The sequence below is a fragment of the Nylanderia fulva genome, unplaced genomic scaffold (assembly GCF_048542155.1).
Source record: "Nylanderia fulva isolate GAGA-0341 unplaced genomic scaffold, ASM4854215v1 Scaffold23, whole genome shotgun sequence".
Lineage (NCBI taxonomy): Eukaryota > Metazoa > Arthropoda > Insecta > Hymenoptera > Formicidae > Nylanderia > Nylanderia fulva.
The window spans coordinates 54,435-81,575 of NW_028190293.1; the positions used below are offsets into that span (position 1 = coordinate 54,435).

At 28.2% G+C, this 27,141-nt stretch overlaps 2 protein-coding genes across 4 annotated transcripts; both read right to left on the bottom strand.

The window, feature by feature from the left end:
• Window positions 1-163: 163 nt before the first annotated feature.
• On the bottom strand, window positions 164-22,074 carry Oatp26F (Organic anion transporting polypeptide 26F). Of its 3 annotated transcripts, none has more exons than XM_029301012.2 (13): window positions 21,831-22,074; window positions 18,508-18,560; window positions 11,849-12,068; window positions 10,620-10,788; window positions 8,456-8,594; window positions 7,917-8,094; window positions 7,711-7,813; window positions 3,989-4,110; window positions 3,588-3,851; window positions 2,408-2,609; window positions 2,148-2,298; window positions 1,657-2,039; window positions 164-1,553 (listed from the first exon to the last, which is right to left on the bottom strand). In XM_029301012.2, the coding sequence occupies exons 2-13, from the start codon at window positions 18,550-18,552 to the stop codon at window positions 1,367-1,369; spliced, it is 2,163 nt and encodes a 720-aa protein (XP_029156845.1). In that variant the 5' UTR covers window positions 18,553-18,560; window positions 21,831-22,074; the 3' UTR covers window positions 164-1,366. The 3 variants fall into 3 exon arrangements, with proteins under 3 accessions (XP_029156845.1, XP_029156848.1, XP_029156847.1); XM_029301015.2 differs by lacking the exon at window positions 21,831-22,074 and adding an exon at window positions 13,738-14,010; XM_029301014.2 differs by lacking the exons at window positions 18,508-18,560; window positions 21,831-22,074 and adding an exon at window positions 12,502-13,731.
• Window positions 22,075-23,043: 969 nt separating this feature from the next.
• On the bottom strand, window positions 23,044-26,406 carry LOC146723111 (uncharacterized). The gene is made up of 7 exons (XM_085483090.1): window positions 26,336-26,406; window positions 25,904-26,107; window positions 25,521-25,643; window positions 25,163-25,347; window positions 24,461-24,590; window positions 23,785-24,083; window positions 23,044-23,703 (listed from the first exon to the last, which is right to left on the bottom strand). The coding sequence occupies exons 1-7, from the start codon at window positions 26,362-26,364 to the stop codon at window positions 23,507-23,509; spliced, it is 1,167 nt and encodes a 388-aa protein (XP_085339216.1). The 5' UTR covers window positions 26,365-26,406; the 3' UTR covers window positions 23,044-23,506.
• Window positions 26,407-27,141: the final 735 nt, after the last annotated feature.

Here is a 27,141-nt window from a genome sequence, read left to right on the forward strand (position 1 = left end):
CTTAAAATACATCATGTACGGATTTTTTCTCTAACTGAAGCATTTAGAATATCTTTCGTCCTTTTCAATGATTTTAAAAAGATTCAATTTCATATAAAAAATTAATCTAGATAATATATCTCAGCAGTTTTTTTATTTATGACATGTATAAATAATCTAGACATATTGATATTTCTTCTATTTAACAAAAATAATTACAGTAAAAATTTTATATCAAATCGACGATATAAAATAACCATCAAATAAGTATTGATATATTGGTAATATATTGTATATCTTCAAAAGTTATGTAAATGGTGGTTTTTGTTTTAAATATAGAGTACTATCAATATATATACTTATCATTATATAGGAAATATAGGATTAATTTTTAATTGGCAATTTATAAACATTAGGTTTACAAAAATTTACAAATTTATCATAAATAAGGCTTAGAAGTTTTCATTTAAAAAAGAAAAATTAGTCTGCTCAAATTGGTCTATGCTTTTATGCAGCACATAGTTTGTTTGGAAGGATGTTAAAAACTTTGGTTTTTGTAAAATATTTATCACAGTAATCAGAATCCGTTTTAATTCTTTGATTGACTTCTAAACCTTAAGTATAGGATTATCAAAAGTTGTTATGTATTTAAGGCTATTAGAGCATCCTCGCCGCGACCATGTTAGATTGCGATGACAGAGGCGAGAAAGTACAAAAAATTCTTTCGTGCATTTTTAAATTAAAAGATGAAAAATTATTTCAGATAGCTTTAGTACACTTTTAAGATAGTTTGAAAACTATTTTTTTCCTTTATAATAAATCAATAGCTGTAAAATATGACTGTAATATAAGGCCCAGTCTTTGCACATGCGCAGTTATTCCGCATGACAAAATCTGATATCACAATTATTTTATGGTTGTTGATTGGCTATCAAGGGAAAAAATAATTTTCGGACAATTTTGAAAGTGTGCTAAAACTATCTGAAATTGTGTTTCATCAAAATATATTTTTATTTAAAAATGACACGCAAGAATTTTCAGCGTGTATTTTTTTTGGCTCTGACATCACAATTTCAACATAGTCGGCAATGAGCCAGGAGCCTTATTAACACATAAAAAAGCGTTCCATACTTCCACGTTTTAATGTGCGTTCTATCAACATAAATGTTCTATATAAACATTTATTCCATCTTAATATTTACTTAGGTATTTGTGATAATACTCGTTGTATACTGGAATTATCTTATCTTCAGAGTTGTCTTACTACAAAAAGATATGCTAAAACATTTTGTTTATCCATGTAATAAATTGTAATTATTTCTATCATTTTTATAAAGTAGTAGTAGTTCTAAGAGAATAATTTTCTAAATCACAAAGCAATCGAAATTTATGCTATCGTAGTTGGTATTATTTGAACTTCTTGAGATGTATCGCTTAGCGTTAAAGTAGTTGTAGTTTGCTGCCGCGAATTCTGATCGATGCCTTTACTTCCTGGTGGAATATAAGTCCACCATGCTAAGAAAAAGAAAAGAAGCGAAGCTGCTTTTCCAATAAAGGCTAGAGCAAGCATGTATCTAAAAAATATGTATGTATAAGCACACAAATCGAATTTGAATCCAGGAAACTGACACATAAATCTTACATACGAGCTACGTGAGCATCGTGTAATTTGCTTACCTGCTCATATAATAATTGTCATATACGAGACATGCTCCTCTACCATCGCAGGTTTCATTCCATAAGATGCAAGTATCATCTATAAGAGCGCCAAATACCATAGGTGCTGGTATTGTTCCCAAAATTCGAACTTTGATCCATTGTATGCCTAAAGCAAACGATCTTTGATCGTCCCGTACGACTCGCAATGTAGATGAGAGTGCTGGCATTGTACATAGAAAGGTCATGAACATATTGCAAAATGCCAAAGCGATAAACAACCATAGGTACGAGCACGTGCTTTCACATGTGGTATTGATAGCTTGATAATAAACAATGTCGCCACTATTCTCAGTTGTTAAATTCATTGCGGGTGAATGTATGCAACTACAATCCGTGTATATCTATAAAAAAAAATAAACGTCATAAAACTTGTTTCTAAAATGTAAGATATAGCCATTTTTACGCGAAATATATATAATTAACACAGGAAGATAAAATTGGACACTAACTTTAACATCGTTTATCGATGTTTCATGATAACATCCTGCGTGGCAAGGTGAATAATATGTGATACCATCAACACCGCATATAGGATCGAATTGTAATCTGGAACACCCGCAACCATTATTGCAGATGTTCTCCAAAGATAATGAAATTTTTCTGTAAAAGATATCACAATTTAAGTAATAAAAAATGCAACCGAATGAGCCACCTTCATGATCTATCAATACATAGTTATTAGATAAATCTATGTATCAATTGTACAAACCTCGTGATATTTTGATAAGGAACGGTTAATCCGGCGAAATTTATATTCGGACAATTTAGAGCAAAGCATAATGTAAAAGCGATGCAGGCAGCCGTAGCCAATAGACAAAATTTCAATATGCCAGAACAGGATAAATTAAAACGTTTTATCAAATAACCACCGAGAAAAGTACCGCCGCCTCCTGCCGGTACGGTTACTAAGCCTAAGAAAACGAGAGAAAGAGAGAAATATTGTTTCATTATTCAATAATTAATATTTTATTTCTTAAGATTTATCAAAAATTTATTTAGTTAATTTATGCGCGTTATTTTCTTTGATTTTATTTTATTATTTTTTTCATTATGTTACGCATCTCCAAAACTTTATATAAATAATTCCACAAGACACTATACGCGCATACATAGAATTATATTTATGTTGACTTAGTATAATTATTAATTTAGTTGTATAAAATAATGTTAATCTAACAAAGCTCTATATGTATAGATATAAGTCAGATAAAAAGAAAAATACCAGCAGTCGTTAATGCATATATTAATAAGATTTCATACAAAAAGTATTATTTAAAAATATAATTAATACGTTTCAGTTGCAACCGGTCTGGACTTTTTTTGATAAAGTACAAGTTTAATTCAGCAGGAAATTAATACAGCAGAGAAGCATTTTTTTGAGAAAGTCAAAAAATAAAATAATTAGGGTCTAAGTTTCCACTGTAGCGTTTTTCCAAAAAGTACAGTAAAGAGTGACTGTCAATTGAATCAAGAAGTGTATTTTGCGTATTTTATAATATATATGTGTATTTCAAATTTGCATCATCAACCGATAAATCAAGTTTATAAATTTTTCACTATACCTTCACATTTATAGTTTTCTCCATCACATTATGAATGCAATTATGTATGTTTTTGGAAGAACACTGTGGCGGACATACAATTTGGATTTCAATTACTTTATTTCTTGACTTTTTTTATAAAAAAAATGCTTCTTGTTAATTGTGTTAATTTTTTGCTGAATTAAAATACTTGTTATATTATTGAAAAAAGTTTCAAAGTTGTGACCAAAATGTTTAAAAACAAACGTATTGTTTAAAAACAATTAGTTTTTATAAGTCTTAATACATGTACTGAAAATTGCATCTAGCTTTACAAATTTTTATCTAATTTAATTGTGCATTATTCACCCATTAGTAATGCAGCCGAACTGGCATTGACGCTGAATTGATTTTCAATTAATTTTGGCAGAAAAGCAGCAAATCCAGCGATTAGTAATCCTTCACTGGCACCTGCTAAATTTAGCATAAAAAATGCTGGATTTCCAAGCAATTCGGTTAAAGCACGTGGCAATTCTCGTATTTTGGAAAATACTTTTCCCGTTTCCGTAGTGGGAGATCGGGTCGATTTGTCGTGTGCCTCTGACACCTTATCCTTAGCTAACTCCTCTGATCCTACACAAATCATTCATTTTTTAAATATTTTTCATATAAAAAATTATATCGTGAATATTTTAGATTTTACCGATATTTTATCGAAATTAATTTTATCAAAATCATTATATCTAAAAAAAATATAAAAATAATCATACCAGGTAAAATTGCTGGAAATGCCAATACAGGTACCGCGATGATGAAGCAAACAACAGCTGCAGCCAAAAATCCAATCCACCATGCACCAATCCAGACATTACTATCAGGAGTTAGTCCAATTCTAAAATTTAACAATTTCAAAATGCAATATTAAAATTTTGTAATCGATTGGAAAATCTTGTTTTTAGACATAAGTTTAAAATTCATTCTTTTTATTTACATATATGTGAATTCTATATGAATTTTTTATTTTTAATGTTCTTATAAAAGTAATAAATATAAATATTCAAGAAAAAGATCGAAACTAGACTATCGATTAGTTTCTTCGATTTTGTATCTTTTGATTAATGAATCAAACACAAAAATACATTTTTGACTGACTTTTTTAACTAAAAAAAAGGAAATAATTTTTAAAAAAGAGAGAAAGAGAGAAATAAACATTTAAAATATTTTATTATGAATTTATTATTTATGTATCATAATTTTTCGTCTGGCAATGACTTAATTTTAAATATGCGCATTTAAAAAATTTTGACTGCGGCTTATATCACTTTGTCTACGAATTGCTAATACGAAATGTTTTAACCATGTAAGTTCTTTTTGCGTGGCACTTGCATAATTATTTAAACAAAATTCTGTCAATTTTGTTAAAGTTTGATGCGTGAAAACAGGTTTGAACAAATTTTTAATGTATATAATTATCGATTAATCATAACAAAAATAATGTAAAATATTTTTTTCTTTAGAAAAAAGATAATTATTTTCTATTTGTTAAAAAGACATCCATTTTTTCACAATGTGAAAGATTTTATAAAATAGAAAGTTTACAAATTACCTACATTATTTACATAAATATTAATAACAAACGATCGATAACAAACGCGATTGTGTGTGCTGTTAAACATTGTATGGACGTTATCAATTTTTTATGAAAATAATATATCTTTTAATCGTAAAATGTATTGTATTGTATATATATTGTATGATGTTTTCCTAACAAAATATATGGTGGACAAAAAAGCATACAAAATTGAAAATTTACAAATGTATGTTTCCATAGATTTGGAAGAATCGATATCCAATCCGAAAAGCTGGAACAACTTATATAACGCTCGATTTATTTACTAGCTATTATATTTGAAATGGTACGCGAATATATGTAGTTACAATGAAACTTATCATAGAAGGAACTCGAAAGTGAGAAAGCGGAAATCTGGGAAAAATATACGTAGAGGAGTCGTTCACCTCCTCGCCAGCTTGAGGCTATAACTGCATCTGCCGCTGTTTCTCCGGCAAAACTTTTCATTTACCTGCGAAATTAAACGCAGCACATGTATAACGACTTTCACGAGCAACAGTAGGAGGACAATGCCCTACGCGAATAATTTCGCCTTATTTTTGCGTTTTTTTTCTTGCATTGTTTGTAAAACAGAAAGGTTGATTGCAATTATAAAAATGCCATTTTATGTATACATATAATATGTAAAGCTGCGCACATGATTTACTTTTATTACATTCTTTCATTATATTCTACATATAAATGGAATAAATATTTGATTAAATTCTAAAACAGTAATTTAAGCTTTGAAAATAAATAGCCGATATTTTTTCTGAACATCAATCTATATTCGAAAAAATGACGAATTCTTGTAAAATTATCTTCAAGAAATCGAAACTTGATTTATTGGCAAACTCATAGATGTGTGTATGTGTATATATATATAAATATATATATATATATATATATATATATAAAATACATACAAACACACATACACACACACACACACACAGGGTGTCCCAAAAAAGTCTCTTAAATTTCTTAAATTTCGAGAAATATAAATTTTTTAATTACAGAAAAATGTTTTAAATAAAAGTTATAAGGTTTAAAATAATCTATTTAATAATCTTATCAATTTGACCTTGAATGGTATCGCCAAGGTCAGGGCAAGGTCATCTTACATTTTTTAAATAGAATGCCCTAATTTTTATTGCATATTTTTGTAACTTACCTCGAGTTTTTCAAAACACTATAATTTTATACATTTTGCGATACTTATTTCGAAGTTATCGAATTTTTTATTGTAAAATATTCAGCCAACTAAAACAAGATTAGTCGTGGATCCAGCCAACTAAGGCAAGATTTGAGCTAGCTGGGTCCACAACCGATCTTGTCTTACAATTAGTTGACTGGATCCACGACCGATCTTGTCTTATTGTTAGTTAACTGGATCCACGATCGAGCTTGCCTTAGTTGGTTGGACATTTTACCATAAAAGATTCGATAATTTCGAAACGGATATCGCAAAATCTATAAATTATAGTATTTTAAAAAGCTCTCGAGGTAAGCTACAAAAGAATATGCACAAAAAAAGTTAAGGCATTTCATTTAAAAAACTTAAAGTGACCTTGCCCTGATTTTGGCGACATCATCCAGGGTCAAACTGAGGATCATTAAATAAATCATTTTAAACCCTACAACTTTTATCTGAAACATTTTTCTATAAAACTTCTATTTTTCGAGAATTTTAAGGGTCGTGACTTTTTTGGAACATCCTGTATACATACATAAATAATATATGTATGTGTGTGTTTGTGTGTGTTACACATATGTATAAAAATCGTTGCTTTGGTAACGATTAATTTGATTCTCGCCCGGTAGAGTGACTCAACAGCTGATGAAGGGGATGGTAGGGGAGAATCCACGGGGAGACGCGTAGACAAATGGAACTTGATTGTATCCTAAGTACCGGGGGATGAACCGACAATTTTGAAGAGTACATCGGCGTCATCGTCAAATATTGGTTCATCGTTTGACATTTTCTCTATGGGATATATTATATGTATATCAATGAAATTACACGCGCTATTAATATCGGCCCATTATACGCAATAATGATCTTGCAGAATATTTTTAACATTAATGTGTTAAGCATATGTTTTCACGTTTTTCATATTTCTTGAATAAAATATCAAATTAAATAAAAAAAATAATAAATTGTTTTAAATATCAAATATATAATATTATAGAAGCCAATGTTACATTGTTTTATAATTATACTCTTAGAAATCAGCTAATCAAGGCAATCAAGACAATTGATTATATTAAATTTTATTATTTTACTCGTATTATTTAACTGAAATGCTTTATTACTAATTGTAAGAGTATTTCGCAATTAAAGTTTTTACAAGTGAGAAAGATCATCACACATAAGTCCTTCGAATACTAATTATAAAATGATGAATATGCACATTTGCATATCATCAGATCAGTGAGTTATTCTGTTCAAAACTGTATGTCAACACATATATGTAATCATGTCCGTATAAACGGTTATATATGTGCTGTATGTGCCGTCAGACAGATTGGTGCAAACAGCCAATAAATCCTCGCGAGAATTTAATAAAGTTGCCGCGTTGACGCACGACTAAACGTGTGTTCTCGCGTGTTAGCAGAAAAAAAAATAGAAAATACATTTATAGCGTGACAATGAGAAAAAACGAATTCCAATGGCACTGTGTGTTACATGTATTTTCCTATTTTTCTTTAATGATCGTTTAAAATTATATAGAACATTTACTTTTTCTTTTTACATCTGATAATTTTCTCTTTTCTAAATATAAATCTATTTTTGAAAAAAAAAGAGAAAAGGTCCACACACACACACACGCGCGCGCACATATACATCTCTATTAGCTATTTAAATATTAAAATACTTACGTCGTAGAATCTACCGTAAGAAAATCCGTGTAAATTTTCAAAAGTTCGCCACCGATAACGTAACCCAATGCAGGTCCTATTATGGCCATAGTATAATAAATACCTGACAATAATATATTTTATTTGTATATTGAAATTGATCAATAAAAGAAATATATGTATAGGTATATATAATATTAAAATATATACGCTAGATCGTATCTTACCTAAATACACTGAAGACATCTTTTTTGAAACATTTTCATCTAAATATGTCACCCCGAGTGTATAAAAAGGTGCCGCACCAGCACCATGTAACAGCTGAGCTACCAGAAATATGGTTAAGTACACGCCACTGTAAGGTTCTAGCTCCGCTGGAACGGTAGATTGATCCGTGCAGGATATCTGAGTGGCCGAAATAATGATAAATCTGGTCGTCGGTTCACTAGGCAAACTACATGAATAGAAGTGGAAATCGAGAAAAGCACGAAATTACAAACAAGTTTCGATCAGTCACGCACGCTTTAATTATGCATTCTGTTTGTTATCGTATGATGAAAATTTGGTTTCAAATTTAATGAAAATTTATATATATATATATATATATATATATATATATATATATAAACGTTTATTATTAAAGAGTATTAATCTCTTCTCGATTATATGTAATAACTTATCACTATGATAATAAACTGAATATAAAAATAAAAAATTTAGATATGTGCTGTAATAATTAAATTAAAATAATATTCAAGTCACTTACCGAATGACTCGACATATTAGTAACACTTTGGCATACGTTTTCTGTTTGCTGACCTCCTCTGTATGGTCCAGCAAGATAATGCGGAGATGCAAACAACAGGCTTCCTATACCTAAGACTAGAATCCCTACGCCGATATACCTACGACATTTCAAAACATCTGATTCAAATTAAATAAATTAAAAATTTATGTTAACACGAGATTAGTACTATCTTTAAGGTTGAATCATAAATAAAATTAAAAAGTCGCATTACTACATAAAGAATCTATATATATATACATACATATATATAGAACGTATATATGTAAAAAAAAATAAACCAACATAAATCTCTTAAATCGACATCTTTTTATTTCTTAATAATTAAATACTATAATTTATCAAAATTAACTTGCTCTGTTTAATTACAATAGTTTACTCATCAAAAGCCTATAATTTATTGTCTATTTTTATTTGTATTGAATCCTTGAAAAATTTGAAAGTTTTTATGATTTAATTTTAATAAATTATTTCATCTAAATCAATGAATATTCTTCTATATACCATACAAGCTGTTTTTTAAATAAGTACAAAATATTGAAGAAGATATTCCTTGACTTTTATTTTATAAAGAAAGGTCCTATAAATATGTACTCTTAACTTAATTTAATAAAAAATTAATTAAAAAATAAATAAATAATAAATAAAAAATGTCAAAATTGTGAAAAATTATGAAAAATATGAGAGTGGAGCGAAAATAAATTGACTAGACACACTGAACTTCGAATCTTCGAAATATCAAACAGAAAAAAGCAGGTGGTTTATTGATATACATATATAATTATCAGTTTTAAAATGAGTTTTCACAATGTACACATAATTATAATTTTTTACTTTAACTCAAAAACAGTTTATTGTTTCATAAGAGGTAACTTTTGTAGAGATTTAGTTCAGGATTTTTAAAAAATTATTAAATTTGAATAACTTGAACAACGGTAGCATACCATTTTTTCATTAAAAAAACTTAATTTGATTATCCTTATGTACAGATTTTTTTAATGGATTTAAAAATGTTTTATCCTTACTGGAAAATGGTTCTTAATATTATATATACCTACCAAATATATATAAAATATCTTTAAATGTTTTCGAAATTTTCAATATTTATATATATTTTTTTCACAACTCTGACATTTTGTATTTTGAAAACAAAACAGTTTAGGACAAGGACACGTTTATAGTCGATATATAGTCATTTATATAGACATATGATTTTCTTCATAAAATAAGTCAAGGAATATCTCCTTCAGTTTTTTGTACTTAGGAAACATCCTGTATATTTAATTTTATTTATGATTCATCCTTAAAGATAGTACTAATCTCGTGTTAACATAAATTTTGAAATTTGCTTTACTTTTATCTCTCTTTATCTTTATTACTTTTCTCGTGATTAAAAAATTAAATTAGATGTGTGTGTTATGTAAAGTACGATATATACTGCGATTCCTGTATGTAAACCTATATAATATTTTTATATTAATCTATGTAATATTGGTTTTAAGTATTTTAATTTAAGATATGACTAAATTTGTTGATGTTTCCTATATTATTTTTTACAAAGTATCTTGTATTAAAAATTGCAATATTAAAAGGCATACAATGCATGCTCCTTAATAAAATTTAAAGAATTAAATTTAAAAAATAAAAAGAAAAATCTCGAAATTATTAAATAAATAAGAAAAAATAAATTTTCATAAATATTTAAGTTTAATAATATAATGATTTTAGTAAATATCTAGTTTAAATTTTATATACCTTATTATCTACAGGTATATAATTGTATTTTAATATTAGTTTATAAGACTAAAAAAAAGTTTTATATATACCATCCCTTATTATTTTCTTGTATATCATTTTTCTTAATTAGTAGAATAATTTTATAAAAAGTTGAATATGCCTACCGTCAAAGTTTAAGATTTTCATACAACTATCCATTATTATCGATTGTGCGAATACAAGTTCGAAAGCGTCGTTATAAGAACTAAATATAGATTAACGTCGACAATTTCAAACAAACTAACATAAAAATTAATATTTATGAGAATCATCATACAGAAGCGAGATGTCGGTATTAAGACATATTAATGCATAAGACTAATGACGTTGTGGCGACATGCGTAAGTACCTTGGTTTCGATGCTTTTGCACGGCCACCAAGATAGCTTACTGGTACAAGAAGAAGGAAGCTAGCAATATCATATCCACCCGCTATCAATCCAGTTTCTGACGATTTTAATCCGAATCTTCTTTCTATTGTCGTTATGACAACGTTTACAAATCCATTCACGACCATTCCTAAAATATAATGAAAGTATAATGAACGAATCAAATGGTTTATTTGCAATGTCTGCAGAAACTTTGCAATATTCATTACTCAAAGCTCATTATTTATTTTTAATTAAAGGATACTTTGATGATTGCTGAAAAATTTTAATTTTATAAAATGTTGCTATAAACATTTAAATTTATATATATTGCGTATAATATCATAAATATATAATAAAAGTATATAATATTACAAACTTGTTAATATTATAATAATTGCATTGTTTTTTCGCTCTTATATTAGAAATACTAAATAAACAGCAATCTTAGAATGCATTTTAATAGATACATTCTAAGTCCAAAAAGAATCATATGCTTTGTCAAAAAAACACTTAATCTATTACAAATTTTTAAGACAATAATATTTTCACAATATTTTTTACACAATAATAATTTTACAAGAAAAATGTTAATAAGAATATTTTTAATAATAATAATAATAACAATAATAATTCTTTATATTGCAAAATTGTCTGGATAATTATATGTTGCTCAGTAATTAATGGATTTGTTTTAACATGTTTTTTTTTTTTTTCATTAATATTCATATATTATTTTTATATTACATACGTATTTAAAACGTATTACTTTTATATTAATAGAATAAATTCAATTTTTTATTATCACCAGTTATTTACATTTTTGCACCTATCTTCAATAGCATGTATGAAAACTCTAAAATTACAATCAAACATATGGCTATTAGCGTTGGTCAACAGTATATAATATTACAATATATCGCGTCGAACGCTATTAAGGAATTATGTCGACAAAAATGCAATTTTTTATTTTCTTATTAGTCTGTGTCTGAAACAAAAGACCTTGAAAAATTTTTAAATCTTGGATAACAGATATTTCAAAGAAAAATTAACGTTTTACATGCTAATACTAATAACAAAATCGAAAGAATGAATTAAAAATGCTGATTGCTATTAGTGCTTTTATAGATCCGTTAATAAATTTGTGCAATGAAATCCATACTAATTGTAAGCAATTTGTATAGATAAAGTCATTAAATTATAATACGTACCCTGCATAGCCCCGGCCCAACATAACCAGAAAAGCGCCCATTTTGCGGTGCGAAATTTCTGTAAATAAATTGGTCTGAACCAGAACCAACCGCATTTTAGATTGTCCGTGATCTTATCAGGCTCCTTCAGAATTTCTGATTTTATTTCTGCTTTTCTCGGGCCATCTCCAAACTGTTCCGGAAAACTAGAAAGAGTCTCGTGCATGTCCGAAACTCCAGACTGTAAATTAATGAGACTTATTTATTTTTATTACATAAGTAAATTTGCGTTTTATTGGTGATGCATGTATGTGACATTTTCTTAAAAAACCTTATAAAGCTTTTATAAAATGATATATAGAATAAATATAATGATAAAGTAGTAAAGTGGTGACACTAAAATTCAATGAAATCACAGTGCGCGCAAAATAACATGATTGACTAAAACATAAGTAGAAGAAGAAAAAATATATTATACAATCTTTATGACCGACGATCTCATTTGCATTTTATTCTATATATATATATATATATATATATATATATATATATACAATATATATTAATGATTACAAACTAAATCTTAAAATTTATATTTAAAATAATTTTGTTCGCATATAACAAATCTATGAAAAACAAGAATTGTAATTATAAAATACGTAAATAATACTCACGCTGAATGTAAATTTATTCCTCATAATTATTGACAATTTCCTCAAGACGTGTAACAAAAATCTATATATTTCACTAATTTTCACTAATCACTGTTTAAACTTTTAGCAAGAATCGATTTTATGTATACGAAAATTTAATAAATCTTTATTAATTTAAAGTGTGTATAGCAAAAATATTTTATTAACATCTATAATGTAATTTATGATATCAAACAAATTATTTTTATTTAATCAATCAAAGATTAGAACTTTTATAATTTATTTTATTAAAAGAAGTCAATGCGGATAAGAAACGCGTCTTTTGATACAAGTTTAACTTTATCATTAAACGTATAAAATGCTTTATTGCAAAAAATGGAAAAAGCAATACAAAATTTTTATCGCGTTGTCTGAAACTTTTCAAAGCTAAAGAGATTTGTTTACTTTTCTTCCATTCGCACGATTATTGTCCACATAGCTCTCTTACTTTCATTTTTATCTCGCACTTTTTATTCGTTTCTCTCTTTCTCTCTCTTGACAGTATCTGTGTAAAACTTTAATTTTTTCGTTCTACAGGGATGCACTAATAAAACGTAAATAATCCATCAAATTATACCAGGATTATGCTCCATCTCATTGATCTTGTTAATTTCGATGCAGTGCAAAAATCGAAAGTCACGTAACGTTCTCATTCTGCATTATCGCTACGATCCTTACATATGTATATCACTCACGTTGTATTTTATTGTTGCAACATATTGTTTTGGTTTTAGCTTATCGTCTCGATTCACCGAATCCCGATTACAACTCAAACTGTGTTCGTATTGTACAAATTTATTACGTAAATAATCCGTTTAATGAAGAAAAATTTGAAAATATTAATAGCTCATACGATAAATCAATTCTGCACGTTACATTGGTAACATTCATCTTTACGTCAATTTATTTTCAATTGAATCGAATCGTAGTCAACGCGAACGTTACGGACCGTGGCAACCGGGAGCGTATGTCGCACGCGACTGAAGTCCGCACCCGCGCTTCAAGCTCGCGTTCGCGCTTCTACAGTTTTCCCCGTGAGCTTAAACGCGGTGTGTACACCACTACCACTGATATCACCACCGACGCTCTTATACTATAGATGTAGACATACCCTTTCTCCCTCTGCTTTTCTTCCCCTCCTCTCTCTCACACACACACACACACACAAACATATTTTCTCTGCTCCCTCTTTCTCTATTTTATCATTATATCTCCTACCTAGATTCTAGACTCTTCTTCCTCCTCTTCTTCGACTCGCCATAAACCATCCTTACTAGCTGTTGCTTCACTGTTAAGACGAACGAGCCACCCGATTCCACCCGTCATTTAAATGCGATCAAGTTTATTAACTTTTGCAAGAATTTATGTACCTCACATAATAAGGTAAAGTTTCTTATACAAAGCCGTCTAATAAACGTTTGATGTATAAGTCACAAGATCGACTTTACGACGCGACATTTCAGCCATTAATTATCGGACACTCGTTATCAGCTTTAAAGAAAAATGACTTTTTTATAGAATGGTGTTATTATTATAAATATTGCAAGAAATAGATAAAGCATAAAATTAGCGCACGATATACTTTACCCGTTCACTCATTTGATTTAACTCGTTATTTTAATGAATATTATATTGTTAAATATAAAATTAATTGAGAAACTGTTTTGTCAAAATCTTGTGTATTTAAATTTTTAAAAATCAGAGTGACACATATGTATGTACATGTGTATAAAGAGAGATTAAAAGTAATTAATAAAATTTACAAAATTGATAATTTTATTGAATCAGTTAAAGTATTTCAATATCATATGCGGAAAACAATATAGATGAAAATAATAACGTGTCTCAGCTGTTATCATTGAATGAGCTTTGACTTCCACAGATATCAATCATATTTTCTTTACTATATCTATCTTATTTACTGTAAAAATTTTCTATCTATCGCAACCATTTAATGTCTGTTGGAATATTATGAGAGCGATCGGTGTGAAAAATAACTAGGAAGAAATGAACGATATTGATTAGAAAAATTTCATTATTTTTGTAAAAATGTTAGAATTTCTAAAATGCGTGGAAGATGAAAATTGGAAGACAAGCGAATGGGTCAAGTCAGGTCAGATATGTATCAAATACATCGTGGACATGCCTGAATTTATGATGGTAATAACGCCAGCACGCGTAGAGGCAAAAAGATCAGAAATAAATCACTGATAATATCACTTTTTAAAGAGACTGGCACAAAATACAGATCATCGAGCGACGCATCGTGCAACTTTATATGTGTATATGAATCAGATATAAATATATTGATACATTTTTACATTCTATTATTTTATATTATATTTTGTGATTAATAAAATAGAAAATAATTATATAGAATAATATAATTGAAGAGATAATATATACACACATATACAATACTTGACCAAATTATGCGTAAGTATACAATTTTTAATCAATCAGAAATTATATAAATATTAGAATGAAAAATATATCTCCGTCGTGTGGAAACGGTTATTTATCATAATGAATTAAATATCATATAAATCCATTTTTTGCCTTACAAACAATTTTCGTGATTATTCGCTCGGTGAGAACAGCGCGTCACAGAAAGTAAAAAAATGATAAAAGATAATTAATAAAAAAATCGCATTATGACGCATAATATATGTGTAACATATGTATATGTGAGTGGCGCGTTGCACAATGTAAATAACCAAAAAAAAAAAAGTAAATCAAAATCGCGCACATTGCACGAAGAAGAGAAGCCAGGGAGGAATAAATACTTTTTTGGGGACCATAGAGAGAGAGCGGCACACGTTTCACGAGAGCCACGCGACCGCTTCGACATTTTCGTGGATTTAATAAAGATTCATGGCTTCCGCTTGCAGAGAGAGACTGCCGTGTACGGGGTACGAGGGTATGAGTTCGCTCGACGAAAAGACGAGCGAACGGACGTTGTCTCTTACGCGATCGTTTCATCCCATAGGCGTCGAGGTTTTTTTTCAAAATGTATGTATTGTGCAGAAAAACGTTTTACGTTTATTTTTTATTCTTTAAATAACTTTACGGAGTTTAAAAAACTTTTAACGCGCTTAAAAAAACTAATTTTTCAATTGATGTACTTGAAAAATCATCCAATGACAAATATGCAATTTTTGTTGAATAAAATAAATATTAAAATAAATTTGCGCGAAGCTTTTGAGCATTCGTGCAGAATATATATCGCGGCGCCAATGACAGTAGACAAACAACGGCTCGTGTCGATGCTCGAGGGCGTGGGCGAGCTCAGGCGAATTATATGGAGGGAGACTAAAAGGAAGCTTTTAATAATTTTTTTTATTTATTTAAAAAAAGCGCAAAGTAATTTTTATTACAACAAATAAACATAAATCAAAAGAGTAAGATAGAAGTTTGAACTAATCTTCAATTCTGATATTACATACATATACATAATATAAAATCTTGTCGCATTGCAACAAACGTTACCTCTTGCTTTTACGCGTGCGAAAAAACCTTCCGTTGCACTTCTTAATGCGCACATTGTGCTCTTTAATCCCTCGAGTATCAATGCGAGTCACGTCATAAAGCCTATACAGTGACTAAAAATTCAAAAATGACTGGTCTATACATCTCACTTCTTTGTATCGTTTATATAATAACTGACATTAGTCACTAGTCACGATGTATAGTCGATTTCTTTATCGATTAAATAAAAACCCTTTATACTCCTATGTAGTTTGTAAAATATTTTCTAGCCGTGCAATAGTCAATAGTTATTCGCTGATCGAAAAAAGCAACAAACATACCGATGCTCGCGTATAATAAAATACACTTTTGTTAGCGTTCCTTTTCAGTCTTTTCTTGTTCAAAGTGAAAACGAGAGTCTCAAAAGAGCTTTGTACGCGTTTCCCTATCATGTAGGATATACGTATATTCTTTTATGTCGACACGTTTTGTGAAGATTTCTCAGCAAATAAGAGAGCCAATAGGCTGTTTACAACATAAAAATGACTCTGTTTGCCATTTAAATTTCTCCCGTTTATATACCTCTCTCTCTCTCTCTCTCTCTCTCTCTCTCTCTCTCTCTCTCTCTGCTTCTCTACTTTTTCATAATTCTTCGAGCTTTCGAGTACGACCTATTAATTGAGACAATGCCAGAATATGCCGCGATTTCCGCTCCGCGAGCTCCTTTTTTCATCATTATTTTTCTCTTCGACGTTTTCATCATGACGCGCGACGTTACTTCTCATAATTCCGGCGTAATCAAGCTCGGACCGCTTTTCTGGATTTTTTAAGCTAGCACAAAACTGTCTCGTTCGTACAAGCAATGTTATCAAAAAAAGCTTTACAATAGAAACGAAAGGCAAAACCAAGTTTTCCCTTCAGTTTGTCCTATTCAAGAGCTTCGGACTTCCGAATCAAAAGAGAGACGAGATATAAAGTAAACTTTGCTATATTTTATAATTGTTATTTTCAATTGTCGTATTAACTAACACATGTCTTATTATAAAAATTCTATCAATAAATACGTCTTTTGTATAAATTCATCCTAGATTGATTTTTTAAATTAACCATTCAATCGGACAAGTCCGGAGGCATTAATCGCAAAAACCAGAACCAACGAAATTAACTATCCCAAAGCCAATCAACCCATGGCTATGAAAAACGAATAATATCCTACGATATATACGAATACAGATTTAACAGAGATTGTTTTATTTCTGCAAAAATACATAAGGCTCAACAATTTTTGTTTTAAAGAAAAGATAAAAACAATTAATTTATTGCAAACTTTTTTAACAAATGCAATCGTCGAATTAATAATCTGATGCTAAAGTTGGTAAGGTTAATTGTAATCTAAATTGCTGTTTTTTAAGTTAAGCGTTTCTATAACAGCATAAAAATAAAAAATACGACAGCAATAATTTAAGCCATATTTTTGAATTTATCTTAAGAGGAGCGCTACAATATCTCGAATCTGCCGGCAGCTTCGCATTATATATACTCATGCAAATTTTCGAAGTGCGCGGATGCAAATTTTCACGGACGCAAGCATCGTTGGGACAGGTAAAATGCGCTGGGTTATGTAGTAGTTGTTTATTCTTTCAAGAATATCACGCGAAACGATACACGCGCGAGCGGTGGTAAACTCTTGGTTTATCGTCCATGAGATAAAAATAAAGTTCAAGTTTAGCAAAAGTTTAAGTTAGACAAAATAAAGGATAGAGCTTTACAAGAGCGAGAGTAATGATGTGTGTATTTTTTCATTTAATATTGATTTATTGAAGAAAATAGTTTACGCAATATATCAAGATGCAATTCTTAGCGTTTGGAATAAATTTATGTAACGTAGATCAAATTCTCGATATTCATGAAGTGACAATTTTAAATTTTAAAAAATAGATTCTTTTTTTAAAAACGTAAATGAGAATATCTGAATGGTCGAAACGTTGTATATCGGATATTAATTCAAGAATTTACATGCCAGTCAAGTTGTTTTGATTCATTTACTATTATTTATTATTTTTTATTTTTTTGCATTATTTGTTAATAATTTATTAATAAATAACAATTATAACTTTTTGAAAATAATTCAGGATTATGACCTAGATATACATAAGTCAAAATCAAAGTCGTTAAACTTGGATTCACTTTTGTCAATTTTTACTTACGCTATGTCTTTTATATTATCTAGTATATTATTGATAAAACTATCCATTTTTCAATAATAAATAAGTTTTATAAATCATAATTTTGTTTAAAATAAAATTTAAATTATTAAATATAAACTTTATTTTTATCTCTTATCTAGTCTATCTTTTTTAAAATTTAAAACATAAAAATGTATCTCATTATCTCTATCACACTTATATCTCAATGTTGAAATCTTGAATATATGTACATATATATATATATATATATATATATATATATATACTATATTTATTGTGTATAATTATTATTTAATATATATTTTCAACTTACAATTGGTTCGATGTCATTGTAGCCTAGATTGTTTATTCCAGTCATGTTGTAATCTGTACAACATAATAATTATATAAATTTTAATATTTTTAATATAGTTATTACAATTTGTAGTCCTTATTAATAACTCATCAAATAGCGTTATTATTATTATTTATCTTCGTATATTTACGACAGACTATGTTATAAATGCTATAGTGCTATAATAATATACTTTGTATATTTGAAGTACAAATATATATATATATATATATATATATATATATCTACAAATTTTATTACTATAAAAATATTAATTATTTTAACTTAATGAAATTATTTCTTGTATATTGTCTCTTATATTTATTGAAAAGTAAATGCGTGGAGGAAAAACGGGTTTTGTTCCTCTTCCTGTATTCTCTACACTTTATATATACTTTTTAATTCAATATAATTGAATTTAGATTAAATTGGAGCCTAAATAAAAAATAATGTTTACCTTACATTATCCATTGCTTACTACAAAAAATTGAAAAATTTATTCTTGACTTTTTCTGTTCAAATAAATCTTCAACATGTGTGTGTGTGTGTGTGTATACATGTATGCACAAGTGTATATTAATTTTCTTTTCTCCGACATTGAATCCTTTATTAATTTATTTTCGATTCACTGAGCGTGTTATTTGAAGTTTAAATTTCATTTTAAAATTGAATTAGGTTGAGTTAGAAAGTTGATATGAAATGTAGTGAGAGGAACGGAGCTTCTTGCCTTGTTCACACGCATTCACTTCACAATAAATATACGTAGAAATATTTAGAACTTATAGGTATTTAGAATTTGTACTCGATATTCAGGTTATCGAATTTAACACTTATGTGTATATTTTGCTTTATTTGTTTATAATTTTTATAAATAAAAACTACAATTAAAATCTTTTAAGAATTATGATTATGAATCATTTATGACAATATATTATGTTAAGGTAAAAGTCCTTCAAAATAAATCTTCATATCGATATATTTATCTTCTTTTCAAAAATTAATTTCAATAATAATTTCAATTATATAATTAAAATCTCAAATAATTAGAATAAAGTCGCCAATTATGAATAAATTTCAAAGTGATTTATTAAAATTCGACCTGACTAGCCAATACATAAAATATTGAACATACCGTTTATATAATTAAAAATGAGATACTTTGTGTATATACATATACACACACAATTAGATATTTACACACATATATACACACACCTTTTTTAAACGTTAAAAAAATGTTCATAAATCAATCATATATTTATATGAACACCATCTTAGATCTTATTGTTAGTAAGACGGTCGTTGATAGGTGCAAACAAAGCGTAATAGCGTTCAGAACAGTCAAAGTAATAAGATAATATACACGATTAAATTATTATGCACCCTGCGCGAATGTATGTTATTTAAATTTAACTTTATGGTATATGAATCAAATTCAAATTTATATAATAGTCATCCATTAAAGGATGTTCAATTAAATAATATATATTTTATCGGAAATTTAAGTTTATTTTATATTATATAGGATATAACTGAAAAAATATATATGGATATATGGAGCACACCATTATAGATATTCTGGCTAATTTGGAGACAATTTTTCTTCAGTAAAAATGTTAAGACACCAATAATTTTTAAGTTATAAATGATTGAAAAAGAAAGGCTTCTCGTAAATTAAATTTTGTGAAGTTAAAATATTAACAAAACTACATTTTTTAATTAATTTTAGATAGAGTCAATTTTAATAAAATTTTAATTTAAGGCTCATTTAGTTACAAAGATATATAATGACAAGTATTGGGAACATGCAAAAAATAATTTGACCACCCTCAACAGTTTTTGCTGAAGGAAAAGCATCTTCTTTGCTAAAGAGTGTGATACTGATAGTACACTGATAGTGTACTCCATATATGTTTTTTTCAGTTACACCCTGTATACAGGGTGTCCGGTAACTAACGGACCAATGATTAAGAGCGGATTCTCTGGCCAATTTGGAGACGATTTTTCCTTAGCAAAAATGTTGAGAAGTCAATAATTTTCGAGTTATAAGCGATTGAAAAAAAATGGGTTTTTTGAAAACTAAACGTTTTGGAGTTAAAAGTCTAACATAATTACATTCTTCAGTTAATTTCAGGTAGAGTTTACTATAATAAAATTTTAATTTGAGGCTTAGTTATAAAGATACATAATGACAAATATTGGAAAGTTGTAAAAAATGATCTTTTTCGACATTTTCGCTGAGGAAAAATCGTTCCCAAATTGACCAAAGAATCCATTTGTGATCGTTGGTCCGTTAGTTACCGGACACCCTGTATAATATTTAAGATATGTATATATGCGTGTGTGTATATATACCCAAGATCTTTGAGGAGGAATAATCAGCATTCTTCAAGCATGATTTTATATATCATTTTAAGCAATAAAATTTATATACCTAAGCATGTGTCCTATTCTGGAAGATTATAAAGATACAGCATATTCAGCCTTAAGAACAAATATATCTATTAATTAAATAAAACCAAATTTCTATGAAACAATTATTATACATTAATTTTTAAGCTTACAATAAATTTGAATAATTATTAATAATTAATAAATAATAATTTCAATTAATTAATAATAATTTTCGCATGAGTAAATATAAAGCATTTTAATGTGATCTAATGTTTACATTTATAACCGTAGCAAAGAAGAAACTATGAAGATTTAATGTAATTGTTAATACGTATAGCATAATACCATGAAAGATACTGAAATAACGCAAGAAAAAGCATTGAAAAAATTACCGTAAGTTACGCGCCGTACCGCAACGGTTCCGATTCAGTGATACTAATTATACGACTCTCTATGGATACTGGCGCTTCCGTTAATTAATTTGCATCTGTCTGTCTTTTTTGCATCGTTATATAATTAATTAATGTAACCATAGATTTATAATAAAAAGGAAGATTATAACGTGGAATACAATATGGCATAATCACTCTTCTCTTTCTTTCAATGTCTGACATGATACTTTTGCAACAACTTACAAAAAAATTATTATAATTATATATTTAGCATCGCTGTAAATTTGTTATAAATATTATGTCAACAATTAATAATATTATATACTACCATAACTTTATGCATGCGTTTTTAATATATGTATAATGTAACATTAATTTTAATATATGCAAATAATGTTAAATTTTAATTCTAACATATATAATAATTAATTTATAATATTATAATTATATTATAAGATGTTTTATAATGCTGACGATGTCGTTATATTATTTGCCATTAGATAACTTCATACTTACGTATTTAAAGATATCTAGAGATGAATCTTGTTTCTGATTAAAAATAAAGTTTTATAATCCATATCGATACGATACGACACATGATTTATTAAAAATTTTGTTATAACAGGTGATATCCATTATGATATCTATCTTTAAGAACCAAAGAATTTTCACGCATTGCATTATATTTTACAAACAGTTGTACAAGCGAGATCACGAGTTAGAAACGACTGCCTTGGACTCTCACTGACTGAACATTACGTAGTCTCAAGTCGCGGTGACATGGCTTCAGAGAGTGGGGATGCTGTGTACATAGATAGCTACACTTTCGATATGCACATCTCTCATACGTGACCACAATTGAATACATTAACATCATGTTTATGTATTTATATTTATATTTATAAGACAATATATATATATATATATATATATATATATATATATATATATTCTACTTTTATACATAAACTCTGTGATAATTACACCCATTCTTTTACATATTTCTTATTTATTTCTTATATATTCTCTTATTTATTTACATATACATATATAAACAATTCTTATATAACATTTATTGCAACATTTTACGAAATTTGTACTTAATTTAATTGTGTAATTTTTATCTTATTTTATAATTTTTATTTTGATAATTATTTTATTACGTAACAAATATTTAAATTTATTTTAACGTTAATTATATATTTATATTACATATTTATTTAAAATTTAAATTATGTAATTATCTATATTTGATATACTACATATTCTAAAATCTAAACTCTACTATTTGGAAGAGATTAAAATCTATTACAAGAGATCAGAAATTCAATTTTATCTTTTCTATTAATGATATGTAACTGCATCCATAAAATGACTTGCTATATAACTGAATTTATAAGATGACTTGCAGTTTTACATATCCATCACGTCAAATCGTATCTACATATACACGTGCAAATGTGTATAAAGTTTACTTACAAATAGTTAATGTTGGACTATTATCTGCAGCAATTTTTCAAGCATTATTAGTTTCTCAAATCAGAACATTTAAAACTAATATTAGAAAAATGTATTTTTGGCAAATTCTAAAGTATTATAAGTTAATACAAAAGTGAGAAATGGCACGCGCGTAGCGCGCGCTTTTATTGTTATAATATAATAAAAAAATTATTTTATTATAATAATAAATTGATTCGCTCTTGTTTTGAAATTAAAACAATAATTTGATAAAAAATAAATTTACTAAAGATAAGTTATTTTATTTTAGCATCAAATTTTTATATTTTCTTGACAGAATTTTGTATTTTGCCAATAAAATATTTTGTTTGTTAAATATTAATAATTTATTATTAATTTATTATTAAATATTAATAATTAATTATAATATGATAAAACTTAATCTCGCTTTTATATCAAACATACAAGTATAAATACAATATGCAAGATGATGATAATTTTGCATCAACGTTTTTTCTCTTCAACAATATTATTCTTTTTGTTATTTTCAAAATGTTTGATATTACTTTAGTTTAGAATGCGGAAGCGTTTGATGTCGCTATATACCTGTTCGCCTGTTTATCGAAAAACGATAAATTGCATGCATCAAAGATTTAGATGACATAAAAATATACAACATAAATGATAAACAGAGCGATAAGTAAAAACTAAGCGCATACTTGAAACCAATCGAATCATCTCCAAATCGTGCAAGTATTGTCTTTGCTAGCAGTAATTATACTATCTCCTGTATATGAAAATGCACAAGCGAAGACATCATCGGTGTGTCCCTTTAACTGTTGAAAGCAGGAACCGTCATCTGTGGACCATAGTCTGGCTGTTCTGTCCAAGGAGGCAGTTAAAAGTTGATGACCGTTTGGACTGAAGCAAACTGTAAATTTATGGGAATTTGAAATACATTGGAATGAATATGAGATAGTCGCAGGACGTTTATTTGTAATAAGAAATTTACCTTTCGAAACTTCTTCTCGGTGGCCTTTCATCAGCGTCAATTGTTGGAAATTGCTGCTTATATCCCAAATTCGCGCAGTAGTATCGCTGCTTGCTGTTGCTAGTTTCTTGTCATTATTCTCGAAAGCGAGATCCAAGACTTCATCGTCATGCCCCAGCAAGGTAGCCAGGCAAGAATTCATTCTCACATCCCATATCTTCGCGCTTTTATCCATCGAAGATGATGCAATTAACGAGCAATCGAAATTATAAAGGCAGTTGGACAATCCTGCATGATGTCCAATTAACGCACCCGTTCGTCTGATCATCAGTTAAAAACAACTTCATTTTTTATCAAATTCTACATTTGACGTGTGAAATATAACATTGACGTGTAAGAAACATTATTTTAAAAAATACAGTTCTATATGTGTAAATATAGAGATAATATATAAGACTTGTATAATAACACTAATTAATATTATAAGCAGCAGATGATACGGCAAAAGAAAAAATACAAGTAATATTACAATATTTAAAATAAATGAAAGATTGATTCGGTAAAAGTGTCAAGCAGTTGTATTAATCTTTGATAATAACAATTATATTATTTTGTATAATAAATATGCGAGTCAAGCATTGCATTTAAGGCATAGTATTAAGATAAGATAGTATAAAATAAGAAAAAGAGAACCTACGCAAAAATTCTTGTATCCCAGATGTTCACCGTCCCATCAAAAGAACCTGATATGATTTGATTTCCATCATCATTATAATGTAGTGCAATAACTTCCGCCGTATGGCCTCTCAACGTGCCCAACTCTTCACCTGTCGAATCCAAATCTGTTTGTGTTTCTCATATAAGAGGATATATATCAGTAGCAATGCTTTATTTTTTAAAAAATATACGTATCTCAGATAAATTAATTTAATTAACGAATGATTAGATAGTAAAACTAAGACACTTGATTAGTTAATATTGTTCACTTTAAAAAAATATAAAAATAGAGCTTAATTATTTTATAAATGTATACCACTATAAAATTATTCCTAGAATCAATGGCAGTTAATATTTTGTTAATGCTCTAAACTCTAAACTTTAAACTACAAATTGCTTTTCAAAAACAATTAAAAATTCGGAAATTTTTTGCAACAATTCAGTCGCTCTTAATTTTAGCTTGATTAGTATATCGAATCGATTGCCATTGAGATAATAACTCATTGTCAGTAATAATCAAATGCAATAAAAACGCGCGCGAGAGGATACGTTAACTGCTTCCATGTTGTTCTCATATCGAGAAATAGATTCGACAGTAGTCTGTGTCGCATTCAATCGATTGCAAGCCATATGTATCGGCGCGTGTTTATTATGTGAAATAACACTGCAATATTTTCAATACCAGTTTCTATATGGAATATTTTTGACGTCGCATCGATAGAACCAGTCGCGAGCTTGCATTCCGTCGGTGAAAATTTAGCCACCACTACTTCTGCATCGTGACCCCACATAGTCGCGAGGCAGTGACCTGTCCGCGAACACCAGACTTTTGCCGTTTTATCAAAAGATCCAGTCACAATTTTGTCTCTAAAACAATATTGATAATAGATTTAATTTAATTATTATCGCATTACAACGAACGTGTGATATAAAGCGCATATAAAAAGAATAAGTCTGCTATAAGTTATACAAGTGCCATCTTACTATCAACTCGAACCGATATTGTCGCAAACTAACTTTGATTATCGTGACTAACTTACGAAGTTGGATTGTTAAAGGAGATGGCGTAGACCACGTTCTTATGGCCTTCGAGAGTAAAAAGCTCCGTTCCACTGTCAATGTCCCAAACTTTACAAGTTCGGTCATAGCTGCCTGTCAAGCATCTGTCGATTAAACGGATGTATCAATTACGTAATTGTCCTTTCAAATAAATTAGCTGATGCATTATATTTATTATTTATATATTCTTGCACATATATTTACTCTTAATATCAAATAGCTCTTATACTTTCTTAATGATTTTTAATCGATTTATCAAATATTATATGTATTGGAATATATAAATAATATTAAAACCTCATATATTTTGTAATTTTATCAATTTTATATATTTCATCAGTTAAGCAACTTTAATATAGAGTACCTTTTACCTAGTTTATCGAATGCTATATTAGTAACTGGCAAAAGATGGGTCTGTAAGGTTTTGTATTTATAATAACGTTTGGAATTTGTATTGCAAACTTTAGACTGTAGTTTCTGCAGAGTCTCGACTAACTGGTCCATTACACTTTCGGTTATTACAGGTTCAGCCGCTTTTATACTCTCCGCTAATGCTCTTATGTCCGTTCTGTAAAGTAAATTGTGTAATTTTCTCACTTTACTCCAAAAACATACATCAAATATACATAGATATAATTCGATATTTAAATAAAAGCAAAAGCAAAAATAAAAATAAAACAGCAATAGTAATAGTAAATAAAATAATAATACTAAATAAAATTCCAATTTCTCATTTCTCATCGTATTTTACTTAAAAACATTTGTCAGTAATAATGAAAGACTAATATTTTATTACCCAGCACATAAATCTAACAAATCGATCATTTTTGTTTTGACATCACCGCCTTGTGTATACTCCAATGCGAGACCTGAAATAAATTTGTAATTAATAAAATTTTATAAAATGAATTTATATAGTTTACAAAATTTTATTAAGTTAATTAATTTAATTTTAATGATAATATTTTAAAATACAATGTCTGTGTTTTGCTTTTTTCGATATGTGAAATTAATAATTGAGAAATTTTTATTAACTATATCTAATAAACTATTAAAAAGTAAAAATTGCGCACAATATCCTTTCATGCATGAACTAATGAAACATTTACAAGATCGGTTCTAGTAACATTTTTAATTTGTCCATTTCTAGAAGAGGCATGTAATGACGATAATCGCATGTTTTGAAGTTTATTGTTGTCGCTTTTCCGCGATGCTAATTGGCTGGTTCTTTAAAAAATGAAAGAGTATGGTTAATAATATTAATAAATATTAACAGATTAATAGCCCTCCGTTCGATAAAAAAAAATATTAGGAAAACACGTGATCTAACGTCAAGTTAAGATATATAAATAATGACCCTAAAATAACGTAAAAATTAATTATCGCAATTAGCGATCTAAACTCTTTAAAAAATGAAAGAGCCTGGTTAAAAGTATAAAAAAATATTAACAGAATAGCTCTCCCTTCGATAATAAAAAATATTGGAAAAACACATGACTTAACGTTACAATATCTAAATTGGGACCTGAAAATAATGAAAAAATTAATTATCGCAATTAGCGATATAAACTCTAATAAATTTGAACTTTGACAAGAAACAAA